Here is a 21178-nt window from a genome sequence, read left to right as displayed (position 1 = left end):
TCCTGAACCCCCGGGAGCAGAGTATTACCACAAAAAGATCAAGACAAGCAAAATTTGTTAATGTGATGGGTAAATAGTATATATTTTGTTTTATTTTGTATTTACTTTATATCTAACAATGTCAAGCATTTCTCCTAATTGTATTTTCTCTAAGCATCTATTAGATCCTAATAGTTTGAGTTTATGTATATATGTGTGTATGTACGTGTATATGTGTGTGTGTGTACATGTTTGGTATAGGTTCTTTATATGATAAAGATAATTACCCTTTGCCTATTTATAAAATATTTGCTAAAACTATTTTTCTAATTTGCTTGCCTTATATTATTACTTTAAAAATACATAGGCGTTCTGAACTTTTATAAAGTAATGCCTGCACACCTTTTTAAAGGCAATTTCTTCAAGAGTTATAAATTTTAATTTCCCTTCCCCCTCTCAAGTTTGATAGACTTTTAATCCATTTTTCTCTCTTTCTTTTTTGCTTTGTTTTAAAATAGTTAGCCATTAATCTTCCTGAAATTCTACTTGGGGTAAGGAATTTAATTGTGATTTACAGCAGCATCTATAACATGTAGGAATTAATAAAAGTCTTTGGTTATATCTGGTTCTTTCCTGCTTGTTCACATAAAGCCAAGTCACTCGGAGATAGTGCTTCATCTTATAATAAAAATAAATAAATAAATAAATAAATGTTTTGCTTTACTTCCAATGAAATGCAATTTTACTGGAATTGATTACGTTTTCTGATTTTAATTTAAATGCATTTAAACATTTGCCGTTCCATTGCAAAAAAACATACAGATAGAAAACACAAGAAATCTGGAATTTGAACATATCAAGCTACCAGGAATTTTAGATCTCCCCAAAATAACAATTTAAGACCAGGCTTGGTTTTATAAATTCATATATAAGTTGTTATTACAAATGTATTTACTTACATACAACAATATTTCCAAGGGTGGGTAGAATCCTGGCTAGTCTTAAAAATGTATTTTATTTGTAATTTACAAATGATTAATAGCATAACTACTCTACTAATGATATAGGTTCTAGGAGCAAGAGCCAAACCAGTAACTATGAAGGAAGCAATTATTCTTTCTAAATACTAGGTGCACTTGATCTCATCTCTCGAAGTCTAACCTGTGCCAACGCTGACTCTACTCTCCTCCGTACAACTACACTGGCTGTATGCCAGCCTCTTTCTGCCCTGGGGTGTTCCACTCCTTCTCTCCTTTTCCCCCATCCAACCCTGCACTTACTCAGTGCAATCAATTTTCATTTAGGTATTAGGAGGGAAAGTAAGCCAGTTCAGTGAGTGAATTCTGGGCAATGTGTGAATGCCAAAGTCCCTTAACTCTCCAACCTGCCAAATAGATATCTAACAGAACAACAGCAAGACAATCAGGGAAGCAAAGTCTCAAGAGGTGGTATACTGTTTTTCTGTCTCCTTACAGTCAACAAGCCGTTCTTACATGGTTGTACAGTCCTGGCATCAGGCACTCTAGGATGTGCCTCAGTTTCCTTACATTCTCCAATACAGAGCCTACATTGTCTAAAAGCTCTTCTTTATAGTAGGAACGCGTAGAGGAGACATCATTTATTTACTGGAGATAGTGTTAGGACGAATGTTTTGAAGAGAAGAGTTGTTTAGAATGACAGTAGATTGCAGATACACATTTTGAAACATTTTTGTCCATGACTATGTTTTGGTTGGTTTACTATCTCTGGGTTTACTTAGTAAGGCATTTCTACTCTTAGGAAAGGGGAGATTATATCGAAGAAGGAGTATATTTTATTGAGCCCTTACTATGTGTTAGTGGTGGTGTTTAACCCTCATCACAACTTTAGCGGGTAGATATTATCCTGTCTATTTTAAAGATGAATAAAATAATGCTCAGAAGTTAGTTAATTTGCTTAAACTTACAGCTCTAATAAGTAGTTGACCTGGGGCATTCTAAACAAAGCCCTATGCTCTCTGTATTACACTTTCAATGCCACTTAAACAGAAGCACATCCTTGCTGCCTGGGCCTGAGGATACTTCTCAAATGAGCCTGGCTCCATGGTCTTGAGCATCTCTAACTCCTACATCATGCACACCCTTGGTATAATAATAATCTTGGGTCTCCTAGAGATGTCCCGGAGGCACCCAGAACATCCTGGAACTCTTTACAGGTCTTCTTACTTGTTGAAGATCTCAAAATATGGCTACTAGTACCAGGTCATTGTTTATTAAAATGGTTACACCAAATCCCTTTTTATGATTTAACTAAACTTATATGAAGTTTATTAATTAAAATAGCCTGCCTTTTCCCTCCACTGCACACATTTTTAATCATTGAAAACCATCAGCAATAAAGGTGAAAAAGACATTTAATGAAAACACATTTCAGGGTTTGCATCCTTAACATCAACAGCTCATAGTCGCTGAGCACATGGCAGGTGCCAAGTCCTCACCAGCACATTGGCTCACAAATGCTGCTGCAGCTAGAATAGCACTGGCACTATTGTTATGAACATCTCACAGATGAAGAACCAGAGTCATTGAGAGGGTGGGTGGCTGGGCATGGTGGTTCACGCCTGTAATCCTAGCACTCTGGGAGGCTGAGGCGGGAGGATGGCTTGAGGTCAGGAGTTCGAGACCAGCCTTAGCAAGAGCGAGACCCCATCTCTACTAAAAATAGAAAGAAATTAGCGAGGTAACTACAAATAGAAAAAATTAGCTGGGCGTGGTAGCACATGCCTGTAGTCCCAGCTACTCAGGAGGCTGAGGCAGGAGGATTGCTTGAGCTCAGGAGTTTGGGGTTGCTGTGAGCTAGGCTGATGCCATGGCACTCTAGCTCTGGTAACAGAGCAAGACTCTCTCTCTCAAAAAAAAAGAGAGGGTGGGTAAATTGCCAAAACCACATAGCTGGCAGGTTGGAGCCACAGGAGGTTTAAAGAGGGGTCAAGTGCTTGCCCAAAGCCATGCTGAGGGGCTGAAGTGGACTTCACACCCAGGCTGCACGGTTCCAGAGTCCAGACTCGACTCTATTGCACTAATGGCCTCTCAATAGTCACAGTACTAATTTAAGGAGCCTAAGGTAGTACACAATATTTTGCCTACTTTTTCATTCTATTTTGAATTAGATTAACTAAATCTAGAGCTTAAACTGGGGAAAGGTTTTGTTGTGTGAATGAAGATAAAATCTTAAGCCTCCCCAGCTAACTGAATAAACCCCCTCTTGGCCAAGGGGACCCCAGAAACACCTTAAAGCTGAGTTGCTGGCCTTGAGAAGGGAGGTCAGACTTGCCTCGTTATGCTCCCCTCCCTTCTTGGAGATATCCTTTGTAACTCAGTAACAGGCCCAAGGGTACGCAAGGCAAAGCTTAAACCACACCTGCAGGTATCAATTTCCTTAACCGAACACTTGAGTCTGGATATGTGTCTACTGTATGTCTGCCCAGTGGCTCATCTCTGATTATCAGACTTCCTTATCTTAACTTAAAACATTCCAACCCTTTAGACAAAGCTTCATTAGTTTAACCAATTACAAATCAAAGAATCTTTAAACCCACCTGTAACCTGTAAATCCCTCCTTTGAGATGTCCTGCCTTTCTGGGCCAAACCAATGTACTCCTTCCATGTATTGATTTATGACTTTATGTATAATTCCTGTCTCTCTAAAATGTATAAAACCAACTGTTCTTGGGAGTGGCTCTCATGGGTTCTTGGTGGCACATATTCGGCTCAGAAAAACCTCTTTAAATTATTTTACAGAGTGTGGGTTCTTTTCCTGGAACAGTTGATTTTACTTAATGAAGTCAACATCTAGCTTTTTCAACCCATCTGTTGAATGAATAAACAAACAAGAGGCATTTTTCTTCACCTTTCTCCTCCCACAAGCAGCATTAGAGGTGAAGCCAGTGGTGGGGTCAATCAACTATCAGCATCTCATCAAGAGGAAATGCTCTAAATGCAAAGATGTTTCTGATTATATCCCAGCCCAGCAATGAAAAAAGCCTTCCCAGAGACACATTCTCACAGCATGATTCACAGACTCTCCAGAAACCTCTTCACTCTGTCCTTTCAGCCAATGAAAGGTAGCAGGATGAGGTCTTAATCCTGTTTCCCTTTGGTAAAGCAGCTCTCCTTTTGCAAAACTGAGCTCCATTAGTAGGCACTTATTGAAGTACATCAGTTCATGGTCCCATGGCTAATAAAAAGCTTTATGTACTTTGGGAGGCTGAGGCAGGAGGATCTCTTGAGGCCAGGAGTTTGAGGCTGCAGTAAGCTATGATCACGCCACTGTGCTCCAGCCTGGGTGACAGAATGAGACTCTTTCTAAAAAAAAAAAAAAAAAAAAAAAGGCTTTATGGCCACCAGATCCTCAGTGCAAAAGAGCGGATCCTTCGTTATCAATTACTCTGCAAAAATAACAATTAAAATTAGAATAAATAAATTCCCAGCAGGATTTGTTAGATCTTAAACAAACTTTGCAAAGTTTTCATCTAGGTGACATTATACTATTAATATATATGGATGTTATGTGCTATATTCAGATGGCTCAATCTTGCTTAACAATCGTACAATATTCCTATACTAGTATTTTTATAAGATTACTAGAATCTAGGAAGTATCTTAACTAGAAAGTTAAAGGTGATCAAAACTAACTGTGTCAGTTGAATGCTAGGAACAAAGACACACTTTTTGCTTAAATACTTTATCTTTTCTAATGTGGAAAGCTCAAGAAAGGAGTCCTTCAGGGGTTCATTGTTTCCCCTGGGAGGTCTATATAACAAATACTTCTTTGGAACATTAAATATCATCTCACTTTCTAAACAGAGACATAAAGTGCCCAGTGCAACCTCAGAGAGCACACACCGTGGGCTTGCTTTTTAAGGCCAAACACACACAATAAGTTAAATGTTAAAGAACTATTTCATTAATTTGGCCCATATTTAATCTAATAAAACTATTGAAAGTATTGAGAAAACATTTAAGAGTAAAAGATGAGGCACAGTTGGAAGCAAAATTCAGACCAAATCACCCAATTTAACTTTTCATAAGTGTTGGAGTCTGAAATAGTAACATTTTACTTAAGTTCCTCCTCTATCTGCAAACTTTGTCATGAACAAATTCACAGACAAAAGCCTTCTGGAGTTATTACTCACAATGCACAATCCTCCAAAAAAAAGAGGTTCCCCCCACCCCAGAGGAGATCAGATGCCAAAAGGAAATCTCAAAGCAATAGAGGCATTGATCTTTAGAAAGACCTCACATTCTGAGGCCAACCATAAGATAACTACCGGGTGCCCACCCAGGATGAGGCAGCCAGCTCTTCCAGCATTTATACTGCAGACCAGACAGAGGACATTCTCACTCTTGGGCAGAAAAAGCTTGGCCTGCAGATCTTCAGCCAGAAAGGAGACCATGTTGTCTACTTGTATGTGCACTGGCTCAAGGAAAAACCATACTGTCGAAAGTTTTTGTTGATAGCACACGACTGCCTTTATGGGACAACATGCTACTGGTTCCCTGTTAGGATCTTTTTATTTATTTATGTAGCCAAAAACTCCCAAACAAAAACAAACTAGCACTAATTTGTCCCAAGGTTACAACAATCTTTACAACAATCTGATGTATAACGTAATAAAAATCTCAGGAGTGACATCCCTTCACCTTTCACCTTTGCCATATTCCATTGGCAAGAAGCAAGTCACAGGTCCCACGCACGATGGACTAGTGAGCCACACAGGGCGGTTGGGGGTCTGTCTAACATGCACAGGTCTCTGAACCTCCTCAGTACTGCCTCTATTTTCATGGAAAAGATGCTCGACAAATGTTTGGTGATTGAATGATGTTGAGATTCTAGTCCTAGCCCTGCCTTTAACTCTCCATGTGACCCTGGATAAGTCCTTTGCCTCCTAAGCCTCAATTTGTTTTTTTCTAATTCATTAATGAAGAAGCCTCCAAGATTTAAAGGTCACCCTCCTTCATGCCTGGACTACTATGGTAGTCTTTTAAGTGTTTTCCCTGCTTCCACTTCACACCCCTATAGCCTTTGCCCAACATAATGCCCAGAGGGACCGTTTTGATGCCTAGGTCAGGACCACACTCCTCTGCTCCCTCCACTGGCGCCTCATCTCACGTGGAGTCAAAGCTAAAGGTCATGCAGTGGCTGCCCCAGGCCTGCTTCCCGAGAGTCACCATGCCCAGAGGCCACCTCCTACTCCCCTCCCCCTCCACTTGTTTCCCCTTCTGCCTCCTGGTCATTTCTCCACCACCTTAGACATGATCCCACTTTCTGGTCCTTGCACTGGCTCTTCCCTTTGCCTAGAACATTCTTCGCAGGTATTTACAAGGTTTACCTCCTTTAAGACTTATTCAGATGTCACCTTTTTAATAAGACCTACCCGGAACTTTCTTCTCCCTTAGCTGGCTTTGTTTCAGTAGTTCTTATTATCTTCCAAAATACAATTAACTTTCCAATGTATTGTGCTTTTGTTTATTATCGTCTCTGCCTGCTAAAATGTAAGCTCCATGAGATCAGGGTTTATGTCAGTTTTGTTCACTGAAGTATATTAAGCCCCTAAAACAGTTCCTGGCACACAGTAGGTGCTTAATATATTGTTGAATGAATGAACAAACAACATGCTTATTTTCTTTTAGATGACAAGTGTCCACCAGTGGCTGGCCCCTGCTGGTGTTGAACATTTTCAGAATGCAGGAATCTCTGTGTTCAGTGCTCTCAGTAAATCTTAATCCTCATTGTGCTATGTGAACATAGTAACCTACCCCAAGGAACGTCCCCTCTGTTCAAAACTGTGTGATTTCTCTCATATGATCTGTGAAACTGGATCTTCACTAAACTTCCATTTCTCATGTGCTTAGGTTTCTAGATTCACAAATGAGGAGTGACAGTTCCTGATCCATAATTCTCTCCTAAAGTAGATTTTTCAGCAGGCGGGAGAGTAAAGGTGTGATGCTGTAGAAAGATCGTGAACTGAGAGTCAGAGATGAGGGTTCTGGGCTTACTTCTGCCAGTAAATTAGGCTAGTCGATACTTTATATAAATGACTTAATCTTCGCCTCAAACCTACAGGGTTTATTATCACCATCTCATTAATGAAGACATTGAGGCCTGGAAAGAATCACCCACTTGCCCAAGGTTGCATTGTGGCAGGGTGGGTTTCCAACTCAGATCTGGTCCCAGAGCTTTAGATCACAATCTCTCTGGACCTCTTTTTTCATTTTTAAAAATATTCAAGATATAAAAATATATAATATTTGTATGTAAAATACATACATCTAAGAGCTTCTTGACCTTTAATATTCTCAGCTAAATGTTCTAAGTTTAAAAGAACCACGTAAAACAAAGCATTATAAATCTTAGCTACTTTACGTGAATTCATCTTGTTTCTTCTAGTCAATTCTAAACTCTTTGATACATAAGAAAGCATTTAATGAGACAAAAAAATGCTTTAGTAATTTGGCCATTACAGTTATTATGGCAGGTATGCAATAAATAATTATTTGAGAGATTGAATAAAAGTTGCTATTTCAGGACTTGGCCCAATTTAGAGAAGCCATAAAAAGCCTGTCTCATGGCAGCCTGGTGGACATAAAGTTCCATCAGCTTATTTTTACAAAGAGGGCAAGGGCATAACGGTGAAATTACCTGGCCAAGAGTTCCTCTGGTCCCTGGTCTTTTGTTTCAGCCAAACTTCCAGGCATTTCCTGGTGAGAAGCTACTCCGTGTTGGAGGCAACCTCTCAACCCTCCCCCACTCCTCTGTTCCCACATCCTTCAGAGATTTGAGCCCCTGGCCTGGCTCATTCTTTTGTCCTTTGGTATTTCCTGTTGTTGGAGGTGGAAAATACCTGCTCCAGCCTTGTTCCACCCGTGGTGCCCCACGGTCCAGCTCTGGGTGACTGATGACCAAGTAGGGTGCAGACACACACTGAAGTCCACATGAAGTGTCGCTCCGTGGGACTGCTGGATCAGAAGAACCCTGGAGTTCTGAGAAAGGTCTGGTTCTTTCTCCCTAAAACTGCACTAACAAAGGCTGTTTGAAATGGTAATTTAATTTACAAATAATCCCACGGTCTTTTAAGTGTCCTATCCTACTGTCATTTAAAGAAATCTCATATTCTAGATATACCAATAAATCTTCAGAACCTGTGGTCTTCCTTTCTGAAAAAAAATATTGTTATGAGTGAGTAGAAATTGGAAATGAAATATGTTTAAAACTTCCCAAGTTCCCCCGGTGCCTTTTGCTTTTGTGTCATATGCTCATGGACCCAAGGGTGCCCCGTTTCCCTCTATTCCCCCTCGAGTTCTTGCAGAGCCTACGTTCTGCTAACTTATACGTCTCTGTGCAGCACAAATAGTAAAGCATTCTCCTATTTCCTGATGTTATGTTCTGCCCTGGAGTCCAGCGGAGACCCTTTCTGCTCAGATCCTCACACTATCAGCACCAGGATTTGGGGGAATTATTTAGGGACAGGTTGCACACCTAAGACTCCACCTGAAAGAGCCAGGGCTGGCCTGGTGGCCGGGGGTCTATGCTTCTGTAGTCTGATTTCTGGTGATCTTATTTTGAAGTCCCTTGAACAAGCTGCTCAATGTTTCAGTTTCTAAACTTTGTCAAATTGGCGGTGGTGGGTGGGGGTTCCAGGAGGGACAAAAACTGAAACCCTGTTCCATCTTTCTTACTGTTTGTTATGAGATTATAGGTGGTAAGAGATGTTAAAGTGCTTCGAAAGATGGATGCATCATACAAATAAAAGCTTTGGGTGTCATAGCTGAATTAAATTTGGGCTTTGGAAGCAGAGAGCTGAGAAATATCTACCTGATTCTACCCTGAAATTGCATTTTTTTCAATGCACTGATTTCTTTAGTTTTGTTGCTGTGTCTGCTTAGCCAGCCTGCACAGACCGTGAAGTCCTCCCAGCTTTACCTTTGGCAGGGGCAGCAGTGAGGCTCTTTTTTACGTCCCACAATTTGGGAAAACAAATGCCTACAACCTCTGTGGGGTACAAATCAGAAATACTTATCAACCTTACAAATGTGTGCACTTTTATTTTATTCATTTATTTTTTTTGAGACAGAGTCTCGCTCTGTTGCCCAGGCTAGAGTGAGTGCCGTGGCATCAGCCTAGCTCACAGCAACCTCAGACTCCTGGGCTCAAGCGATCCTACTGCCTCAGCCTCCCGAGTAGCTGGGACTACAGGCATGCACCACCATGCCTGGCTAATTTTTTTTCTATATATTTTTAGTTTTCCAGCTAATTTCTTTCTATTTTTAGTAGAGACAGGGGTCTCCCTCTTGCTCAGACTGGTCTCGAACTCCTGAGCTCAACCGATCCACCCGCCTCGGCCTCCCAGAGAGCTAGGATTACAGGCATGAGCCACCGCGCCCGGCAATGTGTGTGTGCACTTTTAGACGCAGCAATTTCACTTCTAGGGGTGTATCTCACAAATATACTTTACTGGGGTGAAATACCTTTCATACAAGATTATTCATTACACCATTTTTTAATAATAATATCCAAAGGCTGGAAACAACCTAAGTGTCCGTCAATTGGGAATTGCTTAAATAAATTCTGGCACACCCATACAATTAGCGCCAAGAATGAGGAGCCTCTCTATGTGCTAAGAAGGAGTAATATCCAAGGTATATTGCAAAGTGAAAAAAGCAAGGTGGAAAGTGGGCTATGAATACTATACTATCATTTGTATACAAAAGGGTAAAAAAAAGAATAAATATGTATTTATTTTCATATTCATAAAATTACTCTAAAGGCACGCAAGAAATGAATAACAAGGTAAGTGGATTCCTGTGGCACAGGGGTGGGTGGGATACCTTCTTTCTATGTATCCTTTGGCAGTTTTTTTATTTTAGACTATGTAAATTTATTTACTGCATATGTAAAATAGCAAAATAAATAAGCAAAAAATGTAAAGGGCCCACAACTTAAAAAAAAAAATCTTACTGTATTCTATTCTACATCATTTCTGCTGGATGCTTGGATCTTTCTAAAAAGCCACTCTGGGTCTGGGTTGGTTTCTCCTCAATCCTGCTTTAATTTGTTTCAATGATGAGATTTTCTTAGTTTGGACCATGGAGAGGAATGCCGCTAGTTGTGTTCAGATTTATAGTGGGTAGATCACCTTCTGACTAAACAGCTCTCTTTTTCTGGAGACAAGGAAGCGAATCTGAAAAAACTTTGAACTCGGTCGTTACAGGCTCCTGTCCATTATCCTTGCAGTCACAAGGATGTCGGAACCCAAAACTCACAACCCAAAACCCACTCTGTAAACCCCTCAGCAGAGGCGACAAGCTCCTTCATTATCCATCACCCTGAATGCTAGAACTTACAAAGCCCTGCAGAGTTTACTGAATCTCACACTTGTTTACGTGACTCCTTCATTTGCCCTAAAAAAGCAAATCTAAGCAAACAAAAATAAATAGGTAAAAACAAGTCAAATTTTGTCATAGACAGTCTCTTCATAGACCCATAATTTCCTTCTTGATGCCTTTCCCTTCCCATTCATCAGTAAGCTGGGGACACCAGCAAGCTTCCAGTCAAACACACGTCCCCCTGCGCTTTCATCTTATTTGCTTTGAAGATGGAATTTCAAGCGATGAATGTGTCTGAAAGCAGGAGCTATCTTTGCAGGGTGAGAAGCACAGCCACTGTCCACCTCTACTCTCATTAGGGATAAATGAGCCTCATCTTACAAGGTTCTGAATAAAAAATCTCTCACTAACAGCCCAGTGTCTTCTCTCCGAGAAGCAGCAGCAGCAGCGGTTTGTGGCCTGGAATAATTGTTGGAGAACGGCAGGGGTCTCTTTGAGGACAAAAAGAATGGAGTTGCCTTCTCCAGAGACAGGAACTGAGTCTTGAAATTCAAAACTTGATTGTGTCTTTCAATTCGCTGCTCCTAAATTTACCTTCAAATCTTTGATATGATACAGAGGAAAAAAGGGTGTGCCTTCCCTCTTCGCTGTCCTAACTCATCCAGGGTATATCTTCCCTTATCTAAACCTTTTTGAGGCTTTTATCCTTCTTTTTCTGGTTTTAAAAACCTCTTGTGCACATGTCTTCATTGAGTCTAATGATGTGAATATTCTTGGCCTGAGGAAGCAGCTCCGGGCAATTTTGATAGCACCGGAGCTTGACATAAAACTCATCATTTTTATACTTGGTGAGGATAATTGGCTAAACTGTGTGCCCTGAAGTGCTCTGTGTGTTTTCTCATCCCACAGCAATGATACAGCTCACCTAGCTGCCAGACCAAATACTTGATGAATGATGGCATCCCAGTGTTCCATAAATATCAAGTTCTCTAACACGGGGAATGTACAACTTGGGAAAGAAAGACAGTGCCTAAACTAGGTTGCCTCCTCCCAACAGTGTAGGCTCTTTATAATCTTGTTTATTCTCTAGCCAAGACAAAGGCCCACTATTTTCTTCCTCTGATTCATGAGAGACGAGTGGAAAACTGAAGGGTGGAAGGGGCTCCCATTCGTGTCCTCAAACATTGGTTAGGAAACACTGGTCGTCGGACTCAGGCCAGGGGCTTGACGGCCTTCAAGAAGTCAAGGGGAGAGATGCTTGTTGGATTGGAGAGGGCGGCCACAGTGGGTTGGGGAACCATCAATCTAGGGAAGAGGTCCAAGCAATGGTCATGGGATGGAAAAAAAATCCCAAAACCAAATACCTGTGTTCCTTAGTCCACATACTCTGATACTTTACAGGAAGGCAAACTACACTTAAAATTATAGAATTTTGGAGTTAGAAGCAGACATTAGTCCAAATTTACTTTGCTGATGAGGAAATACGGGGCCCAGAGATTTGTCTTAAATCAGAAAGAAAGTTCGTTGACGGCAGAGCCAGGTCTGTACCCAGGACCTTTGGATGCTTCCTCAGTTGCATCCCAGACATCTGCAGATACAGATCAGAAGAAGGGTAGACTGGCCTGGACTTACATGCCACAGAGACTGCAATGGAAAGTGTTTCATAAACTGCAACACCACAAAAATGAAAGGCATTATTATTGTAGGCAATTGTTTTGAACACACCTGCTTATTTGATTACCTACTTGAAAGAGAAAGTTGAAATTGCCTGCTCGGTTTTCTCAATAGCTGAATTCACAGGAAGAAAAATAGAGCAAAATAAAATCTAAAGATACTCTTAGAACATTAAACCTTCTACGCTCTGCTTCAAAATAACTTGTACTCTCTTGGACACAAGCCACATTCTCTCACGGTTCCAGCACCCCTCGTCTCTCCAGTCCCTACTGATAGGGGTGGCAGTTAACAGGCAGCACGCACTAAAGCTGGGGAAAAGGAGAAACGAGGGAGGTGGTGAACCCTCAGATCAGCCCCGAGTAGTATGAACAAAAAAATACACTCTTGAGTGTTTTATTAAAAACATTTCTTAGCAAGTCCCCGTTTTCGTGAGGGAGGATCTACTGTCAGGCGCTCCCTCCATTGTCATTGACAGGCTCTACTGTGATAACAGCTGCCTGGGGATTACTCTTGGGTCTGCTCAGGAGGCCAGGTAGGCCAGGGACAGATAATGACCGGATCACTTACTCTGAGGCTTTCATTTCTGCCTCTCAAAGCCCTTTGCAACTATTAAGTCTCTTCCTACAACTCTCTTGGCTCTCTTCCCTAGCTAAGGAAACAGAAGCCACTTCTCCTAAACCTAAAGCACGTGAACATCATTTCCTATCCCTGTCCCCATCCTCCCCAAATCCCTGGGTCTTGTGTTCTCCGGCAGGTCAGCGTCATCAATCAGTGCATATTTTATCAACAGCTCGATGCCATTATCAGAGATGTACATAAAGATGAGGGGTTTACAATTTCTACGGAAACTTTACCTGCCAAGCATTTAAGGAAATCATTTAAGGTGACATGGCTTGTACATGGCAGGACTGGGCTATAGATCTCGGCAGAGAGTTTTCATAAGCATCCTATTTTTCACATGAACAAACAGAGGCTCACCTCTGCAAGTGGGACATAAACGAGGCTGTCTGACTCCAGAGCCCATAGCTCTGATCTCCACCTCGCAATAGGAGGCAGCTCCCTGCGGTGCTTTTTGAGAAGGTGGGAGAGGGCCAGGATTCATGTGCGCTGTGAGCATGTGTCAGGTATTTGCCATCACCAGCCCTGACAATTCTTCTGTATTTGTGCTTCCTGGAGAAGATGAAGCCGAGTGAAATCAGGCCCTCCCTCATCAGACCCTGTCCCTGTGTTGCGTCTGCAGAGCAAGGCGCTGCAAACCCACAGCTTCCTTCCCTCCCACTCCTCTGCCCTGGGAGCCTCCGCTGAGTGACAGCACAGCTGAGCTCTGGTGACACCAGAGGAGGGCTTGCCTCAGGGCTTCCTGAAGCACCTCTCTCCCTTCGCATTTCCAGGAAGTGTTGAAGAAACCATAAGTCTTAACTTGGAAATCTGTCCGCCATTCATTGGATTCCTGTTTTTCAACCTGTGTGGAGATGTCCCACTGTCGGGGGTCCAGGAAGTTGAGAAGATGTCAACTCCTCTAATTCAAGCAATTGGCTAGTGGTCCTACTACCAGTTGGTTTAGCCCAGTAGCTGATAGTAAACCACATCGATTAACCCATTTGAATGAATTAGCTAACTCAGCTAGACAGTGCGTATGTGTCCAAGGTGCGGAACACCACTGTGGCATCTCTGGAAGATTACTACTTTCAGGCACGAAGGCCCTACAGTCCTCGAAACTGTTCCGAGAACGGACTCACACTGAATAGCTTCTGCAATAGGATAACCTTATTCACTGATCATTATTCACTTAAAATTCAAAAACAGTACCATCCTCTCTCAGTCTGGAGATCACAGGAATATCTTCCAAACCTTTACTTAGAGTGAGCCTCTTCCATCAGGTAGCCACCTGTGTGGTGTCTCGCCTCTTAAACTCAGCAGGTCCAAACTGCACTCACTAGCCTCATTCACCCCCCACCCCAATCTTCCTCCTGTTTTCTACATTCACCGGTGGCACCATCAGCCTCTCTTCGGAAGCTGGCCAGTCAGCCTGCAGTCCACCTTCTCTCATTAAATCAACCTCCAACTCTCACCAGTGACTTTGCAATTCAACCCTTCCATTCCATCTTTCCTGTCCTACTTCAGGGCAGACTCATAGCTAATTGCTGTAATAAAATCAGAATGGGAAGTCCCTGAGGGCAGGGACCAAGACCCAGAACAGTGTGGTAGATAAGACTATGAACCTGGAGCCAGAGGAGTGGATTCGAATTCCGCTCAGTATGCATCAACCCTGAGATAAGGATCTGAGCTTCGTTTCCCCATCTGTACAATGAGAGTAATAAAAATACCTCCCTCCCTAGGATGTTGTGAGAATTAAAGTTAATATACTTAAATACTTACAACAGTGCGTGGCATACAGTGTGAGTGTTAGCTATTAAGGTTAGCAATATATGTGATAGTTATAACGACAGATAGGGAAACCGAGGCTCAGAGCAGTTAAATGCCTTCTTTTGGATCACACAGCTGTTAAATGTCAATCACTCAGCTGGCATATCAATCCAGGTCTGTCCTTCATCAAAAGTCACACTCTTTTTTTTCATATATGGCCCATCTAGGGCTCCCAATGCTTCTGTTAATGAGGAAATGGAATCTCTAAAGTACCAACACAGAAAGATGCCATATAGTCTATAAAACAGTATGTATAATATGATCTCATTAAAAAAAAAGTTTAGAGTTAATTATAAACGTCTCTATTACCGTCTCTGATCATTATATGTTCCTTTCTCATCTTATTTTTCATTTATGTCTTTTACTAAATTACCTGAGAACAGAGAATCTCCATTGTATAACACAAGGCAAGATACATGACATTCGATATTTGTTAAATTGGTGAATAGCACTGAATTTTTTAAAAAAATAATTGAACTTATTTAGTAGAGAATATATGAATGAGGTAAAGAAACATTCAAACTATGCAAAAACTTATTCAGAGGAAAGTAGTATTTCTTTTGCCCCATTCCTCAGAGACCCAGCTCCTATCCCAGGAAACAGCCACATTGACCAGTTTCTTGTATATCTTTATAGAGATATTATGGAATTGCACTGAATTTTAGTGCAATTTAAATTTATTGCCAAAGAGCATGGGACAACAGGGTGGGAGGGATGCTTTATAAAAATTTAATCAGTATGTTTTTTTTCCCTGAGAAGTCACTAATTTCTCTGAAACCCATATAAAGGAAAACTCAGATGTAAACTCTATATGTGTGTGCGCGCGCGAGCGCGTGTGTGTGTGTGTGTGTGTGTGTGTGTGTGTGGCAAGACCAGCATCAGAAAAAGGTGCTCGTTACTGTGTTTGTAAACTCCTTCAGGCAAAACCATGATCCAGTTCTATGCAATTCTATTTACAGATTTCTATGCCTTGCAGCTGATCTTACAACCCATTTCTTCATAATTCTTTGGTATGCGATTTTATTTTTATTGTGCGATTGATTCCCCAGACATGAAAAGAGTCAGCATTGTGTGACTTGAACCTGACAAAGACTTTCCCTTTCTTTCAGGGAGATGTCTGAGGTCACTCTAATACAACTTACCACCCCATTTGAAATGAGAAAGTGCTTTCTGGAGGAAGAAAGACAGTAACCACTCTTCTCAGTGTGGTTTTTGTTAGAGGGATGTCTGCAACAGCCCTGGAAGACATTAGCTAATGCTTTCATGATGAACCCTCTTAACGGGACTTGGAGCTTGGTACTGTGTTCTCTCAGGTTGCTAATCTGCTCTTGTTACATGGGCTTTTGTAGCATGGCACATTCAGACTTTGACATTGCTTAGAAATGACATAAAATAGCACAAGTGGTTCTATACTTCTACTCGTAGAGAGGAGTTAATTCTGAAATATTTATAATTCTCAGCTTTATTCTGAATATATAAACTCACATGTCTCTACCCATGCTCCATAATATTTTTCTAGTTTTCACTTTCACATACTAAATGCACATACATTTTATTTCAAAAAGACAAAACGAAATAGATTGAACAAAAAATTCACCCCAATACATAGATTTTCCCAGTGTATTTTTTTTAATTAAAAACAATCAAAACCTAAGAATCTGAAAACTAGGTAATAGCTAGAGTTCTTCTCATCTTTGGGGAAATAACTATTTCCTTCTTCCTTGCTAGCATCTTTCCCATTTTTTCGTATGCTACAGCAAATAAATTAGAGTTGGTGTCCAGACATACACTTTTCCTGTTATTTCTTTTAGGGCTGATGTAGACATGCAACCCAGTGACAAGCTAAATAGCGCCTTTATGTCCACTGGGCCCTCAGTGGAAGATGCACCAACAGATAACTGAAGGGTTCTTCCTTCGCTCCTACATCTGTTTGTTACTAAGTTGTCTATTTGTTATTCCAAGTCTTTAGTGTAGACTCAGTGGTCTCTCTGACTGTCAATGAGCTTTTTTTATGTGTTTCTTTGTTAGTGCCTTCTTCTTGGTGCTTCTACCTCCTAAGTTTCCATTAGTAAAGCCAACCAGGAGGGCATCGGGCCAACTTATCTACCCTAGCTCAGCCAACTTTTATTGCAGTTCTCACAAATCTTAGGAAAAGCCTCAGTGGGTGAGGAAGTGATCCCAGAACTTCTAGAGAAAATGGACTCTTAAATCCTGGCATTATCTTCCTTTTATTAGCTATATTATTTCTTTGTACTAATCGCTTAGAAACTAACTTCTCCGTCAATCTGCCTTCCACGTTCAGATTTTATTACTTTCCATTCCTCTATTCTTTAATGGAAACATTTCTGTCTTAGAAATCAAACCTTTCTGGTGTTTATAATACCATTTTTAGTAAGCATTTCTGCATCTTTTTCAAACGTACTCCAGTATTACTGAGCTCTATTATCATACACCTAGCATTACAAAATAAATGGGTATTTGTTAAATGGATGAGAGGGAAGTGGCTTACTCGTTCATAGAATTGTAGATTTTCTGCTGAGTTAAACTGGGTAAATTATGTAGTAAAATGACAATGCTATGTGAATACATCTAGCACTGCTAGCTAATTGGCCCCCACCAACACATGGGAGAATATCTCTTCCTGGCATCTCTCACAAGACGTCAACTGGTCAGCAGAGCAGAGAGGAAGGATGGTACAGTGGTTAGGGCCTCTGGCACTAGACTTTCTGCTCTAGCATTTACTAGTGTTGTGACTTTGGGCAGGTTGCTTGATCTCCCCATAGTCAGTTTCATCTATAAAACGAGGACCATCGTAGTAATCATCCCTTCTTACTCACTTCTTGGTTTGTTTGAAGATTAAGTGAGCTAATATATGCAAAACACCTAGAAAGTAGCTGGAATAGTACTATATAAAATTTACTATTGTTATTATGCAGCCATTGCTTGGTTTGACGCTGACTGTGATTTAGAGCAAAAAATGAGGCGAGCATATTACATTTTTGCATTCACTTCCACAACAAAGACATGGTACTGAAATACTTCTAGGAATATGTTCAAACCTAGGAACCTACTATAGAAAGCCATTACCTCTGTGGATCAGTCAGGACACATGCTCTTTGAATATCTCTAAAATTAACTGAATTAGTCACGAACAATTACTCAAAAGGAGCCAAAGATGTTGAAATGGGATATATCTAAAGTCTTATGCAAACGCTCCTGCTGTATTTCTATTTGTCTGCCATTTAGGAATTCTATTTTCTTGGACAAAGTTATAATTATATTTACATACTACAGAATTTTCTAAATCTTTATTGAGTCATTACCTTTGTAGAGTTGATGGAAATCTTGACAAACTCTAAGGTAGAGATTAAAGCTACACATGAATGCCTTTTTTGTGACAAATTGGTGGAAATTCAAGTTAGAGCATTTTTTACAACTTGGCATTGGCTTATGTTTGCCAACTTCAGGATTTCTATATTGGTTTGGTCAAAAATTCCAAATAAGTAGTTCTTTCAGTTATCTTTTAAAGTAAGATCAATGCTACCCATAAGTAATAAACTATGACTTCAGATACCAATAAACTAAATAAAAATATTTTATTAGTATAGATTGCTGTCAACCATGGTAAATTGGTAAGAGACTGAAATGTTTCAAAAAAGGTATAGCTGGTTATGGCAGGCTCTGCGGGGCAATGAATGAAAGAGATCTGTGTTAACATTTTTCCCCAATTTACCTTTCCAGTTGCTGAGTGAGAGTGTAAACACATAAAAGATTTGGCCTCTATGTTTAAGCATTGCTACTTAGCACCAAGTCAGCATCAGTTAGAATATAATTACTATTAGGGACACATTTTTGGTGTACTCATTGTATAAATTAGTTTTAAGGGAAAGTGACATTGTATAATAATTACATTTTGGCCAAATCTAGCATACCTGCTTTTGTTACTATTTAACTGCTCATGCCTAATGCTTAAATTATCACTCCTTTTTCCTCACATGAAATGGGAAAACATTTGATTTATTTCACTTCCTTACACAAGCAATTGATTTGCATAATGCCTAATAATGCTTTTTTCAGATTCCCATGTGTTTACCATTTATTGTTCCCAATATGCCAACAAACTGTCATTTTATAGAAAAAAAATTTTCAAGTTCAGAGGAAAGCCTGGGCTATCATTTTGATATCTTCAATCAGTCCATCTGATAATGTTCCCAAGGCAGCCAGATGCCCCAGAGAAACAAGATACAGTTTTTTTGTTTTTTATCAAATGACTCACCCACAATGACAGCTGTGACAGTGAGCAGCACAAAAGCATTCCGAAACAGGTAACTTTTAACATCCTCCTTTGTGATGTTCTGTACTTTCTTCTTGGCCAACAGTGTGCGTTTACGGACTCCTTGCTGGAATCGCTCCATCCTGCCCCCCATTTTGGGCTCTTCTCCATTGCTTTTAGTCATATTTTACTTTTCTCCGAGCGTCTCTTCTTTGTGTCTCAGGGTCTCGGAATCACTCCCAGAAAGCCAGACCTCCTCTTTGGTGTTCGAGAACACAACTAGAATAAGAGAAAAAGAGACAAGAATTACAGCTTCCAGGGGTGAAAAATCAGTGCTGCCCCATACCAGGCAAGCTCTTGGCAAACTGTATACTCTCAGTAGGAAATCAAGGACTGGACAGCCACAAGACCAGGCTTCAAGGCTACGATGTGCATATTTTACTAGAGCACGTGTGAGAAACGTGCATTAATTCAGAATATATGAGCAGAAACTTGTGCTGTCTCTTTTTAAAAAAATTTGTCCTCCCGCCTCCAATGAGGCTATAACAGGGTTCCTCAAAGCTAGGTGTGACTGAGCCCCCCTATCCCCACCCTGCTCCCCAGAACCCAGCTGAGTGCCTCGCACAATGTACGCACTCAATTAGTGTTCAATAGAATTGAATGCACAGGAAGTGCTCAGTAATCACTTGATAAATTATGTTGTATACATGGCTAAAGGCATACCCAGGTCAATAAAAGGGATTAATATTTTGATATGCGATGGTTGAGACTTTCTGTTACATGTAGTAAGGTAACTGGCTATTTTCTCGATTGAGAAAAAAACATGATAATTTCAATTAGTAAATATGATCATAAAAAGAACACAAGTGCCCACAGGACATGGGAAATACATTTGACTAATTTTACAGGGTAATTTTTCAATTTTTTTGATGAAATAAGCAAAGTGCTCTGGCACATCTATAAATGATCTGAAATCATAATTCATTTTCATTTTTATTACGAGTATAAGTACCAAGGAGCATTTGTCTTTGGGGGCAAACAAACTGGAGTCTTCTGAGGAAACTATCACTGACTTCTCAGTATTTTAAAATTTAGGATTTCTAGGAGCGATGAGGAGATGAAGCCAATTTTCATTCCGAACATTACAGTGTGTGGTTTCTGGTTTCTTTAAAGCGCTCTTAGGTTAATTCAAAGACGTTCAAGTAAATCTTTTTCCTTGGTGGAAATCGGCTGTTCTGAAAAATCAAGGGATTGCTTCGGCTGCTTTACAGGAGTTCTAATCCACGGTCTTTTCCACGATCAATCTGGGGAAGATCGGCCGCGCTGTGGCCGAGTGGGGCTGGCGGCGCGAGCAGCCAGCGTGTGCGCCTGCGGGGCCGGTAACTGGAAACCGAGGGACTCCTCGCAGGCGTTTGGCAAACCCCAGGGTGGAAAAAAAAGACTTGCCTTAACAGTTCGACTTTTAAATAAAATTGCAGGTTGGGGGTCAACGGTAATAACACTACAAGTTGTTTAAGACTTCACACCAGATCAAAAGCTTAGGGAGAAGTGGAGAAGGAGAGACGGAAGAGACCAGATTTTTTTCCTAATAGCTCTGATTCTCTTTGCCACTTTTAAAGCTGATCAGCTCAGCCTCGATTCTTCACTAGATCTCTGACCACAATCTGCCCCAGCCCACCCTGAATGGGCTCAAGTCCAAGGTAAGAGAGGACCGGAGTAAATACGAGACAACACACGCTCACGACAGTAACTTACTAGCGCGGACTTTATCTACCAAAATGGCTAGCTTTGACTCTCGCTACTCCTCTGCTTGGGAAACAAGATTACACTGTACACTGGCGAGAAGTGGAACCAGAAATCGGACGCGGCAGGAACACACACTTACCTTTTCTGATTTGGGGACGGGTGGAAGATACCAAGCACTGACACGGTGAATTCCCCCGGCAGGTACCACGGAGTGCAAGCGCAGCGCGCGGGGCAGGCTAGCCTGACACTATGCATGTGCTCTGAAACTGCAAGTTACTATCACGGCAACTTAAGAAAAGGGGCGGAGTCTGTGCCCGGGAAAGGGGGAGTGGGGAAATGAAAACAGCACGGGGTAGGAGGGGGGAAGCCCGAGGTTTCAGGAATATTGATTAATCCTGGCACACCAGAAGCATACTTGCTGGCTTTGTTTTGCTCCTTAGACCACTTTCACGCTTTGTCAGTTCGCTTTCATTAGAAATGCAAAATCGGGTCCAGGAAGAATTGAAAAATAAAGTGCACACACTCGGAAAGCTGGAAGTCTTGATTAGAACGTTTCAAAGACTTTACTAAGGCTAAATTTAATTACCTTACATTATTGCAGGTTTCTTCCCCTTAAAGGAACCCGAGAGTGTGCTCTTTTGCCTGGTTGCACAACTGTTATGGAAAAGTCCCCTTTTTTAAGAAGTGGGGAAATGACTGACGTTTCTTGAGAAGA

At 41.0% G+C, this 21178-nt stretch overlaps 1 protein-coding gene across 4 annotated transcripts in view; it reads right to left on the bottom strand.

Annotated features, from left to right (window-relative positions):
• Positions 1-20725, bottom strand: part of SLC1A3 (solute carrier family 1 member 3) — a 78720-nt gene extending 57995 nt beyond the window's left edge. For all 4 annotated transcript variants that reach the window (XM_069492166.1, XM_069492167.1, XM_069492169.1 and 1 more), the window contains exons 1-2: positions 20603-20725; positions 18721-18996 (exon numbers count right to left, since the gene is read on the bottom strand). In XM_069492166.1, coding sequence (XP_069348267.1) covers positions 18721-18901 — 181 coding nt within the window. In that variant the 5' untranslated portion in view covers positions 18902-18996; positions 20603-20725. The remainder of the gene's footprint in view (positions 1-18720; positions 18997-20602) is intronic.
• Positions 20726-21178: the final 453 nt, after the last annotated feature.

The sequence above is a fragment of the Eulemur rufifrons genome, chromosome 17 (genome assembly GCF_041146395.1).
Source record: "Eulemur rufifrons isolate Redbay chromosome 17, OSU_ERuf_1, whole genome shotgun sequence".
NCBI lineage: Eukaryota > Metazoa > Chordata > Mammalia > Primates > Lemuridae > Eulemur > Eulemur rufifrons.
This window is presented reverse-complemented; position numbering and strand designations above follow the sequence as displayed.